The sequence below is a fragment of the Heptranchias perlo genome, chromosome 37 (genome assembly GCF_035084215.1).
Source record: "Heptranchias perlo isolate sHepPer1 chromosome 37, sHepPer1.hap1, whole genome shotgun sequence".
In the NCBI taxonomy this organism is placed as follows: domain Eukaryota; kingdom Metazoa; phylum Chordata; class Chondrichthyes; order Hexanchiformes; family Hexanchidae; genus Heptranchias; species Heptranchias perlo.
Window position 1 is genome coordinate 2,157,540 of NC_090361.1, and position 23,914 is coordinate 2,181,453.

General features: G+C 45.6%; 2 protein-coding genes across 3 annotated transcripts in view; both read right to left on the reverse strand.

The window, feature by feature from the left end:
- raver1 (ribonucleoprotein, PTB-binding 1) overlaps positions 1-9,133 on the reverse strand; it is a 38,974-nt gene extending 29,841 nt beyond the window's left edge. The window contains exons 1-2 of one of the 2 annotated variants that reach the window (XM_067972954.1): positions 8,762-9,133; positions 189-255 (exon numbers count right to left, since the gene is read on the reverse strand). In XM_067972954.1, the coding sequence (XP_067829055.1) occupies positions 189-255; positions 8,762-9,094 (400 nt within the window). In that variant the 5' untranslated portion in view covers positions 9,095-9,133. The remainder of the gene's footprint in view (positions 1-188; positions 256-8,761) is intronic. The other variant, XM_067972955.1, reaches the window with a different exon arrangement.
- A 4,518-nt stretch (positions 9,134-13,651) lies between these two features.
- Positions 13,652-23,914, reverse strand: part of tyk2 (tyrosine kinase 2) — a 97,040-nt gene continuing 86,777 nt past the window's right edge. Inside the window, exons 21-24 of the mRNA XM_067972956.1 lie at positions 23,487-23,659; positions 22,202-22,319; positions 21,430-21,540; positions 13,652-18,735 (exon numbers count right to left, since the gene is read on the reverse strand). Coding sequence (XP_067829057.1) covers positions 18,598-18,735; positions 21,430-21,540; positions 22,202-22,319; positions 23,487-23,659 — 540 coding nt within the window. The 3' untranslated portion in view covers positions 13,652-18,597. The remainder of the gene's footprint in view (positions 18,736-21,429; positions 21,541-22,201; positions 22,320-23,486; positions 23,660-23,914) is intronic.

Consider the following 23,914-nt stretch of genomic DNA (forward strand, 5'->3'; position numbering starts at 1 on the left):
CCCGCAACCTTATGGACTAATAAAGATCAGAGATCTTCCATGTGGGGTACTGTACCTCAACACTCCAGGGTACAAAGCTGGGGACTACAGCATGTATTTATTACTTATATACAAGTCAAGCAGTTTTAGATCTCAGGCTTCCCTGAAATCTAAGCAACTGTGGGCACAACAGAGCACAGGACACTCACCTGTTCCTTTGTACTTGTCCACAAAACAATATTTTAGATCATACTCGCTCAGCAGTTCATAGACCTCCTGTAATACAAGACAATATTGATGAGGAATTTTAGTGAAATTAAAAGTTAAAATTGCACTTTCTGGTTTGAGAGATTTAAAAATCCTTCAGTCTGCTCCTTAAGGCTAAAAAGTAGCAAATGCTGTACAAAACCAATTCATGTAAAAAATGTAAGGGCTCCTTTGATCATAGAAATTACAACAGTAGGCAGCCATTTGGCCCATTGGCCCTGTGCTAGCTCTTCAATTGAAGCTGCCACTTCCCCACATCCTTCAACATTCTTCATTCAATTCCCTTTTAAGTGATGCAATAGTCTGTGCCTCAATAGCCACTTATGGTAAAGCATTTCATGTTCTAATAACCCTGTGAAAATATTTATTTAACCCTTTGTTCATTTAGAGATCATTCGGGGTCTAAGCCCGTTAGTGATGTACCAATCAGTTGGAAACAACCTTTCACTGTTCACCCTCTCCAAACTTTTCAGAATTTTGAAAACTTTACTGGGTTGCACTTAACCTTGTGTTCCAGTGATAAAAGCTCCAATTCTTAAAGCCCTTCTTCATAATTATAACCCTCTGATTCCCGTATCATTCCAATAAACCTTTGCTGTAGCTTTCAATCAGTCCAATATCCTTCCAAAAATGAGGCATCCAGAACTGCAAACAACACACCAATTGTGGCACAGCCACAACTGCTCTTACTCGCTCGTGTTCAAAGCACCCACTTACAAAACCAAACCCCCTTGGCCTCTATGGCTTTTTCGACCAACTTTCATTCTTGAAAGATCTATGCAACGGCACCTTAATAGTTCAGGGAATTCAGCCAGTGTGTTGCTGATCCAGACCAAGAAGGCCCTGGGTTCATGGTTCTGTGGTGAGTTAGCCAGTTTTAGCTACAACATTGGTAGTCATGGCATAACTGGCCTCAGTACACTCCTGCAACATCTACATGCAGTTCTCTGGAACACCCACTGAAAGCATATATGTGCACGGACAGAACCAGGCTAAATTTTGACATCCCTTTAGTCGAATAGCTAATCAACACTCAGGAACAAAGAATGGCTTGCCAGCTGAGGTCCTGGAGAGCACCTGGTTCCCCGTGGAACTGTATCCCAAAGTGAAATCTTTGGACAGAGGAGGAAAATTGACAAGAAAAAATGTTACCTATGCTGCTCACTGTTAACATGACTCACTCTGACACTCCCTCAGATTTTCCAGTGTGGAGAAAGTACCTGATTCTCTTCTCACAACTACTCAGGAAGCACTATGAGGAACTATAATGTTACACAACAGCCTCCTGTAGCAGAACAATGACTGCCTCTCACCTGGACAGCAAGCAAGGGGCAGATAGATCACTGAAACCCTTTTAAATGCAAGTGGTTTTGCTTCGTTTGAAATGAAGGCAAAAGGAGAGTGTGAGCCCCGAGTTCCTTACAAGCTCTTCACCTGGATCAATACAAAATGCTTTCTGCATGCTCCATATTTTTGTTTCGGATATGGTCAGTCAGGGGCTGGTCCCGAGTATCTTTTTAAATTCACACCATGCCACACAATTGAAAAATGCTATTTTTAAAGAATGATTGAAAGCAACAAATCTCGATTAACCGAGTGTTTATTCAGTCTGTCTGAAAATAAGGCGTGCCAGTAAAAGGATTAAAATTACATGTAATTTCAAGATTATGGTCCTTGCAGACTAAAATGCTTTTGGTCACTGGCAACAATACACTGCCTCGACCGTGCAGCTTCATGATGCATTCCTCCGCACTGGTACTAAGTAACATTCTGTAATTTAATACATCCGACACTGATTATTTGCCGTGACAATCGGCACGATCATTCTTGATCAACGCGCAGATGCTTTGTTACAAAGTGTGGACATCAACTCAAAAAAAGTTTAAAATCATGTCTTCACCCCGATTTTCCCCCCTCTCCGATCAAGTTGCTGACTCATTCTGGGATTATAGTTCCACAGGCATTGGCTGCTCTCTGGGACTTAGCCCAAAATCTCATTCTTCACGTGGGCACAGATAGTGAGTTGCAGCAGCTCTTACAAAGACAGTGCACGTCTGTGGACGTGGGCAGGGAGAATATTACAGCCAAACTTAATCTTGTCTTCAGCCAACTCCCACGTGTTCATTTTCCAGCAGCAGGCATTGGACAGTGGTCAGGAGCACAAACTTTGACTGATCTTTCTCCTCCAGAACCCAGAGCTAAACCGTTGTGCTCATTGACTGCTTCGCCTGGGATCAGCTAACTCAGCATAGACTGATCTTTGGACCCTCCTTACTGAGTCTGACTCAGGACTCCATCAGAACAGTTCATTCACCCATCTCCCCTACATCTCCCAAACTGTTTAAGGACCGGGGGGCGGGGCAGCGAAGAGAAAGAGAGACAAGAAAAGGAAATTCACATTGGTACAGATAAATAGGACAATGAAAATGAGATACACATTGGCTATAAAGTTTCACCAGAAAAATGTTTACTGAAACAGATGTGAGCACAACTGAGACTGTTCAACATGTAGAATACAACTTACATTAATATAGTGCCTTTCACAGTGAAACATGCCAAGGTCCTTTAAAGGGGAGGTGGCAGACAGTGAGGAAGTCGAAGAGAGTCAGAAGGTCAAGCCCCCACTCCAGAGACTTCAGCACATCATCTAGGCTGACACAAGTAAAGGAGTGCTGCACTGTCATAGGTACCATCTTTCAGATAAGATGTTAAACCAAGGCCCTGCCTAAGATGGTCATAAAAGACCCCATGGCACTATTTCGAAGGAGAAGGGAAGTTCTCCCTAGGTCCTGCCCAATATTTATCCCTCAACCAACATCAGTGAAATAGATTATCTGGTCACTTATCTCATAACTGGGATCTTGTATAACATAAGGTTCAACAGAATATTCAATTAAAAAGTCTCAAAATTTTACAAACCACAGAAGATGCTGGAAATTGACTGCAGGCCCATCAAGATGGGTGAACCTATTGGGTCTACACCCTCCGAGTACTGGAAATCACAAACCTCTACAAAACTGAGCAAACCAGCAGGCAAGAGGAGAAAGAAAGAACAGGCAAGATCTCACATGCCTAGCACAAAAGAAGACAGTAGTGGTTGTTGGAGGCCAATCATCTCAGCCCTAGGACATTGCTGCAGAAGTTCCTCAGGGCAGTGTCCTAGGCCCAACCATCTTCAGCTGTTCATCAATGACCTTCCCTCCATCATAAGGTCAGAAATGGGGATGTTCGCTGATGACTGCACAGTGTTCAGTTCCATTCGCAACCCCTCAAATAATGAAGCAGTCCAAGCCCGCACACAGGAAGACCTGGACAACATCCAGGATTGGGCTCATAAGTGGCAAGTAACATTCGCGCCAGACAATGACCATCTCCAACAAGAGAGAGAGTCTAACCACCTCCCCTTGACATTCATCATGTGGAGATGCCGGTGATGGACTGGGGTTGACAACTGTAAACAATTTTACAACACCAAGTTATAGTCCAGCAATTTTATTTTAAATTCACAAGCTGCGACAGCATCAATACTCAACACCAACAACAGCCAATCTCCGGAAGCCATCCTACAACTCATCCGCTTCATCCTGGATCACAATGTCTTCACCTTCGATAACCAGTTCTTTACCCAAACACACGGAACAGCCATGGGGACCAAATTCGCACCCCAATACGCCAACATTTTCATGCACAAGTTCGAGCTGGACTTCTTCACTGCACAGGACCTCCAACCAACGCTATACACCAGATACATCGACGACATTTTCTTTCTATGGACCCACGGCAAGGAATCACTGAAGAGACTACACGATAACATCAACAAGTTCCATCCCACCATCAAGCTCACCATGGACTACTCCTCAGAATCAGTTTCTTTCTTGGACACACGAATCTCCATCAAAGACGGGCACCTCAGCACCTCACTCTACCGCAAGCCCACGGACAACCTCACGATGCTTCACTTTTCCAGCTTCCACCCTAACCACGTCAAAGAGGCCATCCCCTATGGACAGGCCCTGCGAATACACAGGGTCTGCTCAGACGAGGAGGAACGCGATGGACACCTACAGACGCTGAAAGACGCCCTAGTAAGAACGGGATATGACGCTCGACTCATCGATCGACAGTTCCGACGGGCCACAGCAAAAAATCGCATAGACCTCCTCAGGAGACTAACACGGGACGCAACCAACAGAGTACCCTTTGTCGTCCAGTACTTCCCCGGAGCGGAGAAACTACGCCATGTTCTCCGCAGCCTTCAACATGTCATCAATGAGGACAAACACCTCGCTATGGCCATCCCCACACCTCCACTGCTCGCCTTTAAACAGCCACCCAACCTCAAACAGACCATCGTTCGCAGCAAATTACCTAGCTTTCAAGAGAACAGCGTCCACGACACCACACAACCCTGCCACGGTAACCTCTGCAAGACATGCCAGATCATCGACACAGATACCACCATCACACGAGAGGACACCACCCACCAGGTGCATGGTTCATACTCCTGTGACTCGGCCAACGTTGTCTACCTCATACGTTGCAGGAAAGGATGCCCCAGAGCATGGTACATTGGCGAGACCATGCAGACGCTGCGACAACGGATGAACGGACACCGCGCAACAATCGCCAAACAGGAGGGTTCTCTCCCAGTCGGGGAACACTTCAGCAGTCATGGACATTCATCCACCGACCTTCGGGTAAGCGTACTCCAAGGCGGCCTTCGAGACACACGACAACGCAAAATCGTCGAGCAGAAATTGATAGCCAAGTTCCGCACCCATGAGGACGGCCTCAACCGGGATCTTGGGTTCATGTCACGCTACACGTTACCCCACCAGCGAACAAATGTTATCTGTTTTTAATATAATGGGTCATTTGCTGGCTTTCTCTGCCTTCCGGATGTTTCTGCCTCTCTCTGTTTTTTTTCCTGTTTGTTTTTTTGTTGAATGTGTATTCGGGGGGTCTGCAGGTGACACCTCTCTGTCTGAACACGGTGATTGCCTTGGCAACGGGCAGTTGCAGGGGCATTCTGTAAACACCATGTATTGTTCTATATGTATAAATGCGTAGGCTTCGAGGAGCTCCTGAACATTTACCTGAGGAAGGAGGAAGCCTCCGAAAGCTTGTGAATTTAAAATAAAATTGCTGGACTATAACTTGGTGTTGTAAAATTGTTTACAATTGACATTCATCGGCATTACCATCGCCGAATCCCCCACCATCAACATCCTGGGGGTCACCATGGACCAGAAACTAAACTGGACCAGCCATATTAATACTGTGGCTACAAGATCAGGTCAGAGGCTGGGTATTCTGCGGCAAGTGACTCACCTCCTGACTCCCCAAAGCCTTTAGCTCCAACAACACAAGAAGCTTGACACCATCCAGGACAAAGCAGCCCTCTTGATTGGCACCCCATCCACCACCCTAAACATTCACTCCCTTCACCACCGTCGCACAGTGGCTGCAGTGTGTACCATCCACAGGATGCACTGCAGCAACTCGCCAAGGCTTCTTCGACAGCACCTCCTAAACCCGCGACCTGTACCACCTAGAAGGACAAGAGCAGCAGGTACATGGGAACAACACCACCTGCACGTTCCCCTCCAAGTCACACACCATCCCGACTTGGAAATATATCGTCATTCCTTCATCGTCGCTGGGTCAAAATCCTGGAACTCCCTTCCTAACAGCACTGTGAGAGAACCTTCACCGCACGGGCTGCATCGATTCAAGAAGGCGGCTCACCACCACCTTCTCAAGGGCAATTAGGGATGGGCAATAAATGCCGGCCTCGCCAGCGACGCCCACATCCCATGAATAAATAAAAAAAAGTCAACCTGTGTTATAAAGAGACAGTAAAACTTCAGTTATTTCTGCCAGAACTTTTTTTTCTATATAAACAAAATCCAGGTTTTATTGGCCTGGCCTCTCCTGAATATGGCCAGGTTCATCATTTTGGAGAAACAAAATTCAAACAAATGGGGTCGGTTTAGAATTCTTTTGTCTTGATAGTCACATGTTTCCCGCTTGCATGTTTATGGCTATGCTTTGGTGCAAATGAAGATACTGAATTGCATTTTGGAATCATGTCCCCAAACAGCCAGACCAGCCCATCATCTGTGCAGCAGTGCCACAACAAGCTGCTGAGAAACTAGACCCTGCTCCTAGAAATTACCCAGGTACAATTAACAGCAACAACTTCATTTAAACCTGGTCCAAGGCTTTTTGAAGCACAGAACTCTCAAATTAAAAAGGAGCTATGTGCTTTAAATTAAGGAGAAAATTTAAGAGTCTAAAATCCCAACAGAACCTTCAAATTTATTACTAATTACCTTTCTCTGATGTCAATGGTTGAGTCTCAACCAAGTACTTTATATTATCACATCATCCATCACAACATGGGGTAAAAGTAACAAAATGAGAGGCTGGAATACAGGATTTTGAACAAAATTTTGGAGTTTTAAAAAAGGTGCAGGGGAGAGAAAACAGATTCAATTGCAGTAAGAATTTATAAAGAGTGATACTGTTCATGTAAAGTAAGTCTGCTTCAACAGAAAATTTAATTAGAAAATACTCCTGCTCTTAGCTCATGAGTTCAGTGAAATGCACGTTTCTCCACCAAGAATATACCATAATATGAAGTCTTTGTCATGCTCCATAAAAGCTTACTGGATTGCTAACAATTACTAATAAGTTTCCTTTTATGAATCTGCTCCCATCCCTTGTCGCCACACCGCATTACATTCCATCCTCCCAGACAATGCACTTCCAGATATTCTCTGTTTACTCTACACTATGTAGAATCTTCCAACCTGTGGTTGAATTTCACAATTTCATTAAGCCCTGTAGCTACACTGTTCCCTTAGCTCGCATCACCTGTTTCCAGACTGCCTGACAATGAACGTGACAGAATAGCACTTTCAGGACTGAACATCCTAAGAAGTCTTAACGGTGACAAATAAGGAAGCAATAGTTTTTAATTTATTTAAGCAAGCCTAAATCCCACTTTAAATGCACCAGACTCTCTGCTTTTTGCAACCTCACAACCATTTAACCCAGAGATCACCTGATTACAAGTTTGCAAAATTGGATCATTTTATCAAAAACAAGGAATTGTCTTTTTAAGAATACGAGAACTGGTAATGGGCACTGGTTGGTGAGGTCAGGCATGAAGCTTTTACCCTTTCTGGGATTTAGGTTCAAATCCATCCTGATCTGTCGGCACAAACACTGAAAAGCTCCAACTGGAAAGTCAGTTTAGCTGAGGTGCAGAGTACAAGTGTCAGTAATTCTATACTGTCTGTCTCACTCAGTGGCAGCAAAGATCTCTAGTGGCCAAGATTGGAGTGGAATCACACTGGTGTCCATGTGTACAGTGGGGGGGGGGGATGTAATACTATTTTGGTTGCAATTAAGATACCTGGTTGAAGTAACAAAGGAAATGTACTTTTACCTGGCTGAGCTTGATGCTAACACTAGGTGAAAGAGGCACCGACTTCCCACGCTTTCAAGGAGCACAAAAAATTCAACAGTTACCATCCATTAGTGAGGGTTGTGTACATCTGTTGCGAATCACTAAGATAACAAATGGGCTAGAAATGCAAACTGTGTTAATGTTTATTTTGTGCTGCTCAAACAGATCCCAAAATACACCTAAAAACATATAAACATCGGTCTTCCAAGAGTTCTTATTTGTTTCTTCACCCAAGTATTTAGACACACTGAAAAAAATTGTAAGTACATATGGAGCACTAACATGAGATGCAGCATTTTGCAGAGGATGGATAACTACCAGAATGAAAACTCAGTAACTTGATGTTAATTATACAATTACATCAAAAAAGATTTACAAACTCCTCTCAAGGGCAGTACACTTCTATAATAAATTCCAATTTTTAAGATGACTCGCATAGTGTCCCAATTAAATCATTAAAACTCAAGATATTCGGGGAAATCCGGTGAGTTTATTCCATTTAGCAGATTTTTGAGTGTGATTTTTAATAAGATTATGGGATCTAACAAACTAACCACGTCCTATTTTCTTGGAAAATATACTGAATAAATTCTGATAGAAGTTCCTAAACCCCCTTTTCCACAAACCGATTAACTTGTTGTGCAGTTGCAGATTTTAATCCTGATTTCTAGCTCTCTCTCCCCCCCCCCCCCCCCCCCACACCTCCTCCCCAACTAAATATCTCCCTTTTTTGGGACAGGAAAGGGTAGAAAATGAAAAATTGTGAAACCAAAAAAAAAAAATATTCAGCTCAAAGCAAAAGGAATCAACAAATCAATCTGGAGAAATATAAAGTCACTGGAGCCCCGGGATCAAAAACGCTCCAACTCGACAGAGAAACAAAGAGCCGGGCCCATTTGCAGCCTTTGCTGACGTCGGCAGCGCGAGCGCTCGGCGGGCTTTGATTGACAGCGGCGTTCCATCTGGGCCTCGGCCAGCGCCGCCCGCCCGCCCGCCCGCCACAAGGCCTCGGCCCGATTCTCCCTCACTGCCCGTTACCTGGGTGATGATGTCCGACGGCAGGTTCCTGATGATGATTTTCCGCCGGTTTCGGAACTCCCGGCAGGTCCGCTCGAGCCGCTGCTCCTTCTCCTCGGCCTCCAGCGCGGCCAGCGTCTCCTCCGGGGTCCGCCGATGCGACGCGGCCTCCTCACGCTCGAAGCCGCCTGCTTGTCCTCCGTCGGTCTCCGGCCCCTCGCCCGGCCACTGCTCGTCGTCCGGGAATCCCTCTCCCTCGCCCTCTTCTTCCTCCTCCCCCCGGTTACTTTCCTCATTTTCACCGTTTTCCCTGAAGTCGCTCGCCGGCGAAGTAACGAACACGGTCGCAGCCATCTTGAATTAGCAACAGGATCACCGCTTGTCATTGGCTCGACAAATTAAATCGGCACGTGAGCGGGCAGTGACCGCACTGCCGAGTAATACGGACTCTGATTGGTTCATCCGCCGAACGATCCTTCCGCTCTTGTCAGGTCTCGCGAGATCTGTTGGTTGAGGGTTGTTTATTATTTGGTGAAATAAACAATTTGGGAGGAAATTCCTTCACCGAGTGAGTGGGACTGACACAGGGAGGGGTTGGAGCAGATAACACTGAGGAGGAGGCTCGATGCAAAGAAAGGAACAGAATCATCGAATGATGCAGAGCAGAAGGAGGCCATTCGGTCCATCGAGTCTGTGCTGGCTCTTTGGAAGAGCTATCCAATTAGTCCCGCTGCCCCGCTCTTTTCCCACTGCCCCGCAAATGTTTTGCTTCATGTATTTATCCAGTTCTCTTTTGAAAGTTGCTGTTGAATCTGCTTCCGCCGCCCTTTCAGGCAGTGCATGCCTGATCCTCACAACTCCTCGTGTGGCCACTGGTTCTTTTGCCAATCATCTGAAATCTGTGTCCTCTGTTTACCGACACTTCTGCCACTGGAAACAGTTTCTCCTTTTATACTCTGTCAAAACCGTTCATGATTTTGAACACCCTCATCCCTGGCACCATTCTGCACCCTCTCTAAGGCCTTGACATTCTTCCTTAAGAATTGAACACAATACTCCTGATTAGGCCTAATCAGTATTTCATAAAGGTTTAGCATAACTTCCTTGCTTTTGTACTGTATGCATCTTAAAGAAAAGGGATCCAGTATGCCTTTTTAACAGCCATCTCAATTTGTCCAGCCCCCTTCAAAGATTTGTATACATACACCCTCAGGTCTTTCTGTTCCTGCACCCCCTTTAAAATCGTACCATTTAGTTTACATTGCCTCTTCTCATTCTTCCGACCAAAATGAATCGCTTCACACTTGTCTGTGTTAAATTTCATCTGCCATGTGTCTGCCCATTTCACCCAAGTCCTGGTCATTTATATATATAAAAAAGAGCAGTGGTTCCAATACCGACCCCTGAGGACCACCACTGTATACTTCCCTCCAGCCTGAAAAACCACCATTCACCACTACTCTCTGCTTTCTGTCCCTTAGCCAATTTTGTATCCACGAAGCCACTGCCCCTTTAATCCCATGGGCTTCAATTTTGCTCACAAGTCTATTATGTCGTACTTTATCAAACACCTTTTGAAAGTCCATGGAGGGATATGGGGCAGGGTGGGAAGAGATACTTCGAGTGGGAGTGGTCTCCTGTGGAGTATAAACACCGGCATAGACCAGTTGAGCCAAATAGCCTGGTTCTGTGCTGTAGATTTGATACAAATCCCCCAGAGCAAAGGAGGACATTCCCGAGATCCTTTTGTCTTCTCTTCTGTTAATTCCTACTGCAGTATTGGACACTTTCTGTTGCCTCTAGCCCAAGTGGCTGATTGAGATGAGCCAGTGGACGAGGCTGTAGTTTACATTAGATGCCATCAATCAATCTTTGAGCACTCTCCTTTTGAGACGGTACCAAAATTGACCCACCTAAACTGAAATAATGTCCGGGTTATTCCCCGTATCTGCCCGGTCAGATCTACGATGCAGCGAATTTCTTCCGGTGCCCTCTAATCCTGAAAGGCTTTGAGCAAACTGACGGATGCCACCTACTCATATTCAACAACCCCGAGCGCATAGCAAAGCTCTGGACACAAGCATGCACCTGGAGAGATCATTCCCAACGATCTTATGCGTTCTGAACCTCACCAAGTGCCCATTCCAATGTGTAAGCCCAGGCCAGAGGCGTCCAATCATTTGGAGCAGTGTGCCAGATCGTTAATTACACCTGGTGTGTTGGCCTCTCATGATTAATTTGCTTTTGAGTCAGACAGAATCATGATTAAAAACCATATCCATGTCCCAATCTATTTTACACTTAGAAACATAGGAAAATACAGGGCCAGAAAAGACTCTCCGGACCATTTGCCAGTCCCAAAAATTCATGCCTTTCAATACCTGGTAGTGACTAGCTACCAAAGTTAAAATCCCATAATAGCAAGTTGTGAAATTGAATTCAATAAAATCTGCTAATTTGTGGGCAGGCACCAAAAAAACAGCCGTGAAAACTGCTGAAATGTTGTGAAAACCCAACTGGTTCGTTGATGTCCTTCACGGAAGGGAACCTGCCACCACTACCAGATCTGACCGACATATTACATAGAATTTACAGCACAGAAACAGGCCATTCGGCCCAACTGGTCCATGCTCCACCTGGGCCTCCTTCCACCCTGCTTAATCTCATCAGTATAACCTTCTATTCCTTTCTCCCTCATGTGTTTATCTAACTTCCCCTTAAATGCATCTATGCTATTCGCCTCAACTACTCCTTGTGGTAACAAGTTCCACATTCTCATCACTCTCTGGGTAAATAACTCCTGAAATCATGAACTGTATTCACATTCTGAACCAATCATAACAGTCTTTTAAACTCTCCTCCCTTGCACCAACATTTCAGGTCAGTTATGTAGTCTTTGCTGCAACTAGTTCCTGATAATTACTGCTACATAATAAAAAAACATGAACATGTCACCCACTGTTGTCAGTTAGTACAAAATGTACACATCAGACAGCCAAGCTTCCTCCACTTTGAACGCCCAACTGCCATGTGATATCCCAGCGCAGTAAATCCATATCATGGGGGCACACAGAAACCTATCAGAGGATTACTCACAGAAAAAAAGCCATTATGTTGTCTCAATTTTAAAAATTATAATTTAATTTATTTACATCTCACATTAACTGACTGTACACTGAGATAAATGGGATTTGATGATGTACAGAATAGTAAGCCAGTTGAATATGAGCAGGTGGCACCCATCAGTTTGCTCAAAGCCTTTCAGGACCAGTGGACACCCGAAGAGATTCACTGCATTGTAGATCCGGCGGGGAAGATACGGGGAACAACCTGGACATTATTTCAGATTTGGTGGGTCAATTTTGGCACCGCCCCAAAAGGAGAGTGCTCAAAGATTGATTGACAGCTCGTAAAAATAGTGGATCAGTTATTACTTCAAGATCCCCTTTTTTATCTGATAAAGCATTCTGCATCTTTGATAAATTCTTACCAACACTCCTCGCAATTCAGAGGCTTTATGGAAAATGTCACAATTAAAGATTAAATAAAAGGGTAAAATATACAACAGCCTTATGTCAAGTTAAATCATTGTTGCGGGGTGGGGGGTGGTGAGACACACACAGGGAATAACATTTCTACTGAGTCACCCATCAGGAGCATAAAATCAGGAAATTGCACAATCCCAGTCCATGATTTTCTGTCCATTGGACTTACCAGATGCAGAATCACTGTCTGGGAGTGCTCAGTTCCCTAACACGCACTACGGCCAGCAGCTAGCACAGCAGAATCTTTACAAACTGTACGTGTGTAGTTGATTCTGAATGTCCTCTGAAGTGGCCTAGCCAGCAACTGCAGGTGCACATTGTGTTAGGATAACTAATGCCAGAGGGGGATATCGGGGCAGGGTGATGCTCAGTTGGTAGCACTCTCGCCTCTGACTTGAGCACATAATCTAGGCTGACACGCCCAGTGCAGCCAACATTTATCCATCGACCAGTACCAACAAAATAGATTATCTGGTCATTCATTAATTTACTGTTTCTGGGATCTTGCTGTGCACAATTTGGCTGTCACATTCACCTACATAATAATAGTGACTACATTTCAAAAGTAATTCATTGGCCGCGAACGCTTTGGGGCAACCTGAGGATATGGAAGGTACGAAAAATGCAAGTCTTTCTTTCTTTCTATCCTCACTTGTGGCAGCAGTATTTGCACACTCTGTGCACCATATGGTGCGTGCTCATTGTGGTTATACTGGCAGTACATAAAGGGTTAGAATTATGTCAACTCTGAACTTTATACAGCCTCGGGGTCCGAAAACCATTATGTTTATTTCAATTCAGGAGGCTAGTTTTAAAGAACAGTAAAATGATGTGAAAATGTTCTCACTGTTATCCTTATTTCCCACATCTGCATTTTCTTCCCTGTTGAGTAAATCCTCTGGGATAGGGACCGAGGGCAGCCCTCCAGCACCTCACCCAAATGGCCACAATTCACGTGTGAGTCGAGATAGTGAGCATCGTCAGAGTGCACCACAAGGACTGCAAGGGTTCAAGGAGAAGGCCCAGCACCACCTTCTCAAGGGCAACTAGGGGATAGCCAATAAATGACGACCTTGTCAGCAACTCACACATCCCGATGAATGTTTTTTAAAAAATGCATTTTCCAACAGTGGTGATTTGGCGCCAATAAGAGAGAGCCCTGACTGAATTTACCTCCTTAGTCTGAGGCCAATTGTATTGGCTGAGATCAGCTAACTTCATGCAGATGAGATCAAACTTGGGACAACTTCTGGTCTGAATGACTCCGTTCCACCTTTACCAACTGAGCCATCGGGGAAACCACATCTTTGTTATTCTTCACTGTCCTCCATTGCGCACAGGTCAGAAAACAAGGAAAACCAGACAATGGAAGTGAACAGTTTATTACTTTCGGAAAGAATCACAGAGATGCTGGGACATTACATGTCCTAAAAATATCTACAGCAAAATTAACAAAATAAAACATTGCAGAAAAAAGTGAATTTGCATTTGTGCCCAGTTCAGAACAGTGCAAAAGAATTATTTACATATAGTTCAAATAAAATGCATTTTTAATTCCGAGGCCCATTTTCCCTTAATCATTGGTAACATAATTTAACATACAACAAAATTTGTGTCATTCTCTGCAGTAAATAAAAACCCCATTCTACAGTCCATCTTCAGCACTGCCACTCACCGAATCATTAGATGTTTGGTGAGATGTGCTGAACCCCTGCCCTAGTTGTGCAGCTAAAGTTATTTTTTAAATGTAAAAATGGATGAAACACACACGACCGCTTGCCAAAAGGACAGGGTGTAGCTCGAGGATCTTCAGCGTCCATTCAGAGTGGCAGATATTAGTTTTACACGTTAAAGGAAAGGAAACTGTGTGGTGAGGAGATGCCCACATCATCGAGCAAGGATTCTTTCCCCATTCGTTGGGTGTTATCAACCACAACGCAGGAGTGAAGCTGACTGAAGCACAACATTCATGGGCAAACAAACAGCGAAGGGCAAACGTGAGATCTCAAAGTCTGAACTGGGTTTGTTCCCACAACACGAGGACCACAGTTGCTGATTCCTGCCTGCCAGTCGGCACGACCAGCCAGTGACTCAAACTCGAGGGAGGCGGGACTGGAGGGTTCACAATTGGGACTTAAACAGGCGAGTCTTTTTATTGTAAGATATGAATATTCTCATTCAAAAGCACGTTGCTCCCTTTAATGCAATTCATCAAATTAAATGAATTTCAATACAATTCAGCCGCTTAAAGTTAATAAATAAATGGTATGGGGGAAGGGGTATCACAACCTAGATAAGGAGAGTGAAACAGATAAAAGAGCAAGGTTAATGGAGGACTTTAGACACCATCTAACATGCTGAATGGCATAAACAAATGAATAATGATCTTTTCAATCACATTCTCGGGATAATGAAGTCATTGTTGGGGGCCTTGAAAGAAGTGCTTTCTCTAGAGAAAGAAAGGTAGGGCAGACACTGGGTTCAATCTTGCCTGATCCCGTCTAAAAAGTGCAAATATGTGTGTAAGCACATATTATATACAGACACACACAGTATTCCAAAATAGGGCTACACAAACTGTGCTCACCACCCTGAACTTCAGATGAAAATGACACGCAGTTTCAACAGTATATTGGCATTAGCAATTATTCTTAACTTGTGCAAACAATTTAACATGGTATATCTTATCCCCACCACTGACAATCACTATCAATATAACCGACACTGTGAAGATAATAAAAAAAGTCTCATACGTTATGTTTGAGATATTGTGTGTTTTGCTTTTATAGATCTTTAGCGATTCGGTCCAGTTCAAACTATTTATTTACATTCCCTTGGTTGATGAGCGTGGGGAACTCTCCCACCCGTTGCTCCTTCCCCACTCCGCCAACATAACTCGTTCTTAAAGTGTCTGCTTTACTCATTCCAATCCAAAGTGCAGTCACACAGCATTTGTTTCACATCTCCAGGTAATGCTCACTACACAAGACACATCTTGAACAAGGCGAAACAGGTAAATGTCAGCAGGTGGATCACCACTCAAGATTTGGAGCTGACTTCTTATTACTGGACACTGAAGTGACCATCTACGAGGGGAACACTCCCTCCAATGTTACTTGCACCCTCTCCTTATGTGGATGTCCCCACAGCACTTCATCCAGCCAAAAGCTGCCTGGGTCCTTGGAAACATCCAGGTTCATGTGCTCACTATTCCTCGTGGCCCAGGCTGCTGAAAAGTGACTAACTTACTCCTAAGGTTGACAAAGTCAGTCACCGTAACAAGTTCATTCAATTCGGGTGCTGTTAAAATACCTGAAATCACATCCAAAGGCTGAACCGTACTGTCGGCAAACCTACACCAAGAAATCACAAAGAGCAACACAGAATCAAATGGATTCTCACCATCAGGAGCCAGTTAAAAAAATAAACTATTGAAAACCACTAACCTCAATGAGAAACTGCCTCACAAGAATTAGTGAGTCTGACAGAGTGATGCATTGAAATATCAGCAGAGATACAGATGGACACTTCTGCATCCGTTTCCCATCCCAATTCTCACCTCCTCTCCTGAAGGAGTTGTAGTTCTTCACCCAAACACCCAATGTCCATGTGTGAACCCATGCACTAAGGCCAACTGAAAGCAGCTACCTCAGCAGAGACTGGGAATCAAATCTGGGACCTTCTCAACACCACATCAAGCAGTGCAGGTGCTCACTGGACACCAGGGGAGATCCCTCTAGATCATTTTTAATGTATTTCAACAATGTTAATTCAGCTCGCTGCCATGACTGAGCTGAGTGACTCCTTCCAACCAGTTTCCCCAACGACTGGGTCCCGAGGTACCCTCTAGTTTTTAACATTAGCTGCATCAAGCTAATTCCACAATTCGACATGTGTAACTGTCAGTTTAGAAAACATTTTGTGAAGACAATCTCCTCCATCCTCCAATTTCACTGCATCATAAGATATAAAGTGTCCAAATGCTAACAGAATTAAAGAGTCGTGGGCCCGCGTACATCTGTAAACAGTGCAAAAGGAAATCAGGCGCTGAGAGGGGGCTGGCCCATCGCTGCCCGAAGGGAGGCAGGTTGAGTTGGGAATGTTTGAGATCAGCAAATTCCACCCCCTCTCCCACCATGCAGACATGGAGGACAGCAAAACTTTGTACTGATGGTACAGCCTCCCTGGTGACACTGGCAGCTGTGGTTTGGCACTATAACAAGGCTTCTCTTGCCTGCTGCTTGTTCAGGGATGCCCGTGTTTATTTACTTGCCTGGCTCCTGTAGACACTGTAGCTCTGAGTGTCTTACCACTGGGAGTTTGAAAAGTGCTGTGCTAATGTGTCACCTGCTCTATTTTAAGCTGCAGTGTGCCGCAGTTATATAATGCACATTCACCAGTGGAGCCAGCAACATCATAGCTGGGGTCGGGGAACAATCACAGTCATCCCCTTCTGCTCCTCCAACATGTTGCCGGGTAAAAGGTATTTGGCAGTGAATGCCTCATTCTAGGGCATGTGGCAGAAAAAAGTGAGGGCCACACTGCAGAGGATGGCGGTGCATCGAATGCACTGCTGTAAACTGATGGCTGTCATTTCCCAACACAACAAACCCTGCCGCAGTTTCCTGGTGATTAAACCTTTCTTTCATTTTCCATTTTTGCTTCAAACTATTTAACAAATCAAAAATATACAAAACATGCAGGTCCATTGGCACTTTATAACAAGACCCAAACATTGGCAATGCTAAAATGATATAATGACAATAGTCAGACTGTTACTGGACACGGCATTACTGGATTCTCAGTGTAATTAAGAAAATAATGATGCTGTAATTAGTCTCATTGTGTAGCGAAGCAAATTGCACCAGAGAGTAAATTTATATCTGATAAAGTTTCATCGGAAGGTGAGAATCTCACACATGCCACAAGACCTCCTCCACAGGGAACATAGGCACAGGAACAGGCCATTCAGCCCCTCGAGCCTGTTCCGGCAAAGAGGTGAATTTTATTCCCACCAAACCAACTGAAACAGCCGTTGCCAACTTCTGCTGAGAGTATATTATAGCAGAGTTTAAATACAAAATGTAGGATGAGTATCCCTTTATATCTGATTATCACTATTGCTGAACAAATTCAAACTCCAAACCTATATGTTTGGAAGGAGTTAAAAACGTGGAATGTGACTGAGGGTGAGCTGAATGTCTTTCTCAAGTCACATCTTTAGGCTTCCATTCATCCAAAACGGCATTGGACATCAATGATGTAGATGAGATACCAGAGCTATTGTTGTCTTACGGATGAGACATTAAACCAAGGCCTTGTCTGTCTGTTCAGGCACTGTTTGAAGAACCGCAGGGGAGTACTGCCAGTGTCCTGGCCAACATTCATCCCTTATCCAACACCAAATAAAACAGATCAGCTCATTTATCTCACTGCCATTTGTGGGATTTTGCTGTGCGCAAAACCATTGTCACCTTTGTCTGTATAACAACATTGATGACACTTTAAAAAGTACTTCATTGGCTGTGAAGTGCTTTGGAACATCCTGGAGGACATGAAAGGCGCTATTTAAGTGCAAGTTCTTTGTTGCTTTAGTATATTTAGTCAATAAGTAAGAAGGAGAAGAGACACACACACTCAGATAGAGGGGGGAGAGAGAGAGAGAGAAAGAAAGGGGCTGGGCACAGAGAGAAAGAGAGAGAGGGGAAGAGGAGGGGGGCTGGGCACAGAGAGAGAGAGGAGGGGGGCTGGGCACAGAGAGAGAGAGGAGGGGGGCTGGGCACAGAGAGAGAGAGAGAGAGAGGAGGGGGGCTGGGCACAGAGAGAGAGAGAGAGAGAGAGGGAGGGAGGGGGAGAGAGAGGGAGGGAGGGGGAGAGAGAGAGAGGGAGGGAGGGGGAGAGGGGAGGAGGGCCAGGTACACAGAAAAAAAGGAGAGAGAGAGAGATTGACAGAGATTTAAAGAGACAGACAGAAAGAGACACACATGAACACGCAAAGGGAATGACACACACAGAAAGAAAGAAACATGCACACAGACTGGTGCTCCGACAGTGACAGCTCAACAGGGAGTCTTTTTGGGTCTTAGTACAAGTCCACAGAGAGCACAGCAATTTACTTCATACCATCCCTGTGTCCAACACTAAATGGATCAAAAAATCCCTGTTCGGTGACCTGTGCTAAATTGTAAAATATCGGCCAAATCAAAAGGTGTAAATCATTCAGTTGCTGACGATTATTTCTGCAGCCTGTCTGCAAAGTCACCAAAGGGAAAGTGTAAAGAAAGATGGAGGTTAGCGCGAAGCCCTTGGTGTTTATAACTTCTGGAGAATGCTTGAAGTTTCGATCTTTTTGTATCGATCATAAAGATTCTGAAAGAATGGAGTCAAGTCCTGAAACGTTGGTCGTCGAGTTGGGTCAGATTCCCAACACTTGTTCATCAGCCGGTAAACCTGGGGAAAGAGAAAAGAGTGAGATTCACTCATCATTAAACAATCCCCAGGACAGGTTAATGCTTTGGGTGGGACCCATCAGCAGAGAAAACCCCTCTATTGACAGTTATCTCCTCTTTTCTTTCCCCCCTCCCTCTCCTGATGTTACAAACTATTGCTGGGCATACTGGGCTTCAATTGGCTTCTGGGTTTTCACTCAACTTGGTAGCTTGGGCAGTGAGTGGGAGCATCGAGCCCATCCTGATCCTGTCAATCACTCTCTACAATAGGAGTCACTGAACACCATCGGGAGCAGGATCCCTGTCAGCTGTGGCTCAGTGGGCAGCACACTCACCTCTGAGTCAGAGGTTGTGGGTTTGATCCCCACTCCAGAGACTTCAGCACATAATCTCAGCTGACCATCCAGTACAGTACTGGGGGAGTGTTGCACTGTCGGAGGTGCCGTCTTTCAGATGAGACGTGAAACCGAGGCCTCGTCGGCCCTCTCAGGTGGACATAAAAGATCCCATGACACTATTCGAAGAAGAGCAGGGGGGTTCTCCTTGGTGTCCTGGCTAATATTTATCCCTCAACCAATATCAATTGAAACAGATGATCTGGTCATTATCTCACTGCTGTTTGTGGGATCTTGCTGTGTGCAAATTGGCTGCTGCGTTTCCTACCTTACAACAGTGACTACACTTCAAAAAGTACTTCGCTGGCTGTAAAGCGCTTTGGGACGTCCTGAGGCCACGAAAGCCACTATATAAATGCAAGTCTTTCTTTTTTATACTTTTGACATACCAACTCTCTCACATTTCATGTGCGTAACCAGACACCACTGTGTTCATTCTCATATGTGCAGGGGGCCTTCGATCCAATACACAGAAACAAGCTTTGAAACAATGCCCGTCAACAAATGTAAACCTGTTCTCCGATGTAGAGATGTTTCACGTGGAGTTAGTGTGTGGGGAGTGGGGTGCGATAAACTGAAACAGCAGCAACTGTTACTCATCTGTGTTTTGGACTTTGGGTCCCAGCTTACCAGGAACCAGGAGGAAACTCGCAAACTCATCTCACATCGAACGCTGCGAAGCCAGTCTGGATAAATTCAAATCGAAGTGCCACAAGTCAATTGAACCTGGGTCTTCCGGGTCTGTCAAGTCCAGTTCCACTCTGATTTTAGGTCTAAACTCAATAATTATGTCCTCATGACGTCCAAAATTAGGGTTAAACTGAATAAACTACAGAACTGCCAGGTGGCCGGTTTCAGTTTTTCTCATGGTTTGGATGTGGGCAAGGCTGCATTTATTGCCCATCCCTCGTTGCCCTTTGACGGTGGGCTGCCTTTTTGGTAAGAGATTATTTGTTCAACTGAGTAGTTTGCTGGTCTACCTCAGAGAAGGTTAAGAGTCGGCCACACAGTACGGAACTGGAGTCACATGGAGGCCAGGCTGGGTCTGGGGAGGGGCAGGTTCCCTCAGGGACAATAGTGAACCAGTTGGGTTCCTACAACAATCTGGCAGCTTCAGTGTATTTTTCCTGGTGGCAGCCCACAAATGACCAGGTTTATTGCATTCAATTCACACCATGCTGTGGTGGGATTCAAATTCATGCCCCGTGGGTTACTGCCATACCCACCAGTTCTGCAGCTGGTTTGCCAGTTTACAGAGGGAGCCATAAGAACATAAGAAATAGGAGCAGGAGTCGGCCATATGGCCCCTCGAGCCTGCTCCGCCATTCAACAAGATCATGGCTGATCTTCGACCTCAAAGCCATTTTCCTGCACCATCCCCATATCCCTTGATGCCTTTAATATCTAGAAATCCATCGATCTCTGTTTTGAATGTACTCAATGACTGAGCCATCTTTGCTGAGACCAGCAGCACCATTCTGCAGTTGCCTGGATGGTGTCTGGTTGCTGAATGAAGGTCGATGGGGGGGGGGGGGGGGGGAGGGGGGGGGGAGGAGGAGGAGGAGGAGGAGGAGGAGGAGGTGTTGAGGTTTCAGCTTATGACGCACGTCAACTCCTTTGTGAAGCCGGTTGTAAGCATTTATTTACTTAGAAGTATCTTGTTTCTTCCTTTGAAAAGTAGTCTGCTCGTTAAAACCCAGCGGTTTCCGGCGGTGAACACTGATGGGAGATTTCCTCTGCTCACCAGAGGTCAGTGACATCATCAAACTTCCTCCGCAGGCTATTTCTAGCTAAAGCATTTCTAAAAAGACACCACAACCCTGCTGGCACACCGCGGCCAGGGGAATTCATTCCTAGCTGCCCGGAGAAGGAGACGGTGATCCACTGCCCTCTTCTTTAATCTGTCCAAGCAAGCTACTCCGTTTTACAGTACAGAGCGCATTAAGAGTCAACCAGGTAGTGTGGAGGAGAGTCGTGTGTCGGCCAAACTGGGTTGGGGTGGCAGGTACCGGTCCAGTAATTTAACCATTAAAGTACCGCACCTGCCTGTAACCTGAACAACGCACACGTCAGCTCATCGCTGCTCCCCCCAGGTTCTTTTGGATCCAAATTCAGGAAGAAAATAAATCCAGAGAGCGGGAGGCTCTGGTCATTTACCAGCTGAGCCATTGGGAGAGTCTCCTTATCAGGAGTGGAAACATTGTGCCGATAGTAATTTAAGTTGGAAATTCATTTTAAATGCAATTATTATATTGAAGCTGACCCCCCCAATCCCCGCACCCCCCGGTTTCTGTTCTTACCTCCAACGGACAGGATTTCGGGCAAGGCAATCGCTGACCCCTTTCCAGCAGGTCAATTAGTCGCACCACTGTCATCTGTCCGTGCGTCACGCCAATCATCTCAATAAATTTCTGAAGAATGTTTAAAAATATCTGAATAAGTCCCAGTGAGGGGGGGTCATCCTCTCAATACACTCATTACCTGTGCATGACCCTTTTGAAACAGTGAAACCTGAACAGGAAATAGCCACAGCAAATGTGCCAGCCACACTCACAGGACACGCGGAAGGGAGACGGTGAGGCAGAGTGCGCGGGGGAACGGAGGGGCAGCGGCACGTTGTAGGATGCACCTTCAGACCTGGAGTCCGTCTCTTGCCTCCTTGCCAATCTCTGCCACAGTTGCTGTGGGGAAAGGTCAACTGGGGCCATAGAGGCCTCGCTGCAGAGAATCGTTCTGGACCCATCACAGCATCAGGAGAAGAGGCTAGTTACGAGGTGCAGAGGATTCAACACTGGCCTTTCCCCCCTGGGAGCTGGATCCAAACCCAGCCCAAGATTGACGGGATGAAAATTTCCTGTCTCCTACATTCTATGTGCATTTGGGCAGGTGCCAATCCAAGTGAACAATGGACCCACAGCACAAAACTTCACCCAATCCCCAAACCCAGGGCACTTGTGTAGGGGACAGGGAGACCAGGCAAGGGACAGAGAGAAAAAAAAACTCAGGTAGGTTTTCTCAAAAGCAAAGATGATCTGCAAGTGTTTGAGTTTGCAGAGTGTGGGGTAGACTCACCGCTGGAGGGCTCTGGCGGGTGTCGCAGAATGTGAGAAGCTCGTATAACGTGACTCCAAATGACCAAACATCAGAAGCAAAATTGAATTTTCCTTCCTTGAGACAGTCAACGGCATACCTGGAGCAAGAGACAGGAGCATAAGCAGACCACCCTGAGTAACACATGACCCTCTGTAGCCACAGTCAGCCATCAACATATTTCATCATCATTAAAGCAGATTATCTGATATTATCACATTGCTGTTTGTGGGATCTTGCTGAGCACAAGTTTCCTACATTACCGCAGTGGCTACACGTCAAAAAGTACTTCATTGGCTGTAGAGCACTTTGGGATGTTCAGAGATCGTGAAAGGCACTATACAAATGCAAGTCTTTCTTTTTCATTCTTTCTTTCTTTCGTAGAAGTAACCGACTGAAATTAAAAACACACACCTCCCTTTAATCACTCACAATAGCTCGTGTACCACCTGGTGCGTTACTCAGCCATACACACCAGGAAGGTACCAGGTACAATACTGTTCCGAGTTGGCTGCTCTCAGCTAGGGAGGTGGTGGGTCTCACCAATTACCTCAGCACCCCTTGGCATAGGAAGGGGGAACAACCATGATTAAAGGATTCCACGTGGCAAATCACACGTGTGGAAATACCCGAGGACAGGATCAGGGCTGGCCACGATGGCTTCCATAGTCGAATAGCCTGCCAACATTCAATGTCACGGTCACACATACAAAGTGACCATTTCCACCAAAGGACCAACATTGGTCGTGAGGCTGCCCCCCAACATGAGGCTGCACCTTCAGAAGGGGAGTGAGGAACATTGGGGAAAAGATTCGATGTGTAGTGCAGAGTTTCTTGGAGCAGCAGCATGCTGGCTTGTGTCCTTGTGCTCGTGAATCTCGATGTGCCGAGTTCTTGGTCTTGGCTATTTTTAAGTCAGGAGCAGTTGAACAGAGGCTAAATGGTCCCCACAGAGGTGAAGAGACGGGGATGAGTCACTCGGTGCATCGATGCACTCGCTAATAACTGGCTCAACTGTAACACTGAATGAGGCCGGGAGCAGGTCACCCTCTAACTCTCGCATTCAGTCTGCTTCGTCAGAGAGAAAAAAAATTATTCAACTGTGCATTAAAACACATCGCAGCTCCCGCGATGGCTCAGCTCTCAGGTAAACAGCTGAGCCACACAGACCAGAAAGTCCCAGGTTTGATTCCAGACGGAACTGGGCACTCGTCCCAGTAACAGCCATCCCCTTTAGGACTGCCAATGTCGCTGTGCAGGAACTCACCAAAACACCGGGCTGTCTCCATCATCCTTGACTCGGTAATAGTCCTGGTGTTCTGGGATTGCTTTGGCCAGCCCAAAGTCTCCGATCTTAACCAGATTTTCGTTTTCCACCAGTACATTTCTCGCAGCCAGGTCACGGTGCACGTAGCGCTGAGATTGTAGGTAGGCCATGCCCTGAATTAAACACAAAGACCAAGGGTCAGGGACCTGACGACTTAGGTCACACTCACAGACCACACTTCATGTACCAGTGCCTGTTTTAACACACTTGGTCTCACACTCTGCTTATGGTTCCTGTGCTGCTTGGACCATAGCAACGTCATCTGTGGGAGCAATGGGCCAGGGTTGAACACATTTCCGTTAGATATTGTGGAGTTTTTGCTCAACCATCTCTGGAGTTGGGAAGAAATTCTCTGGAACTGTCCCCAG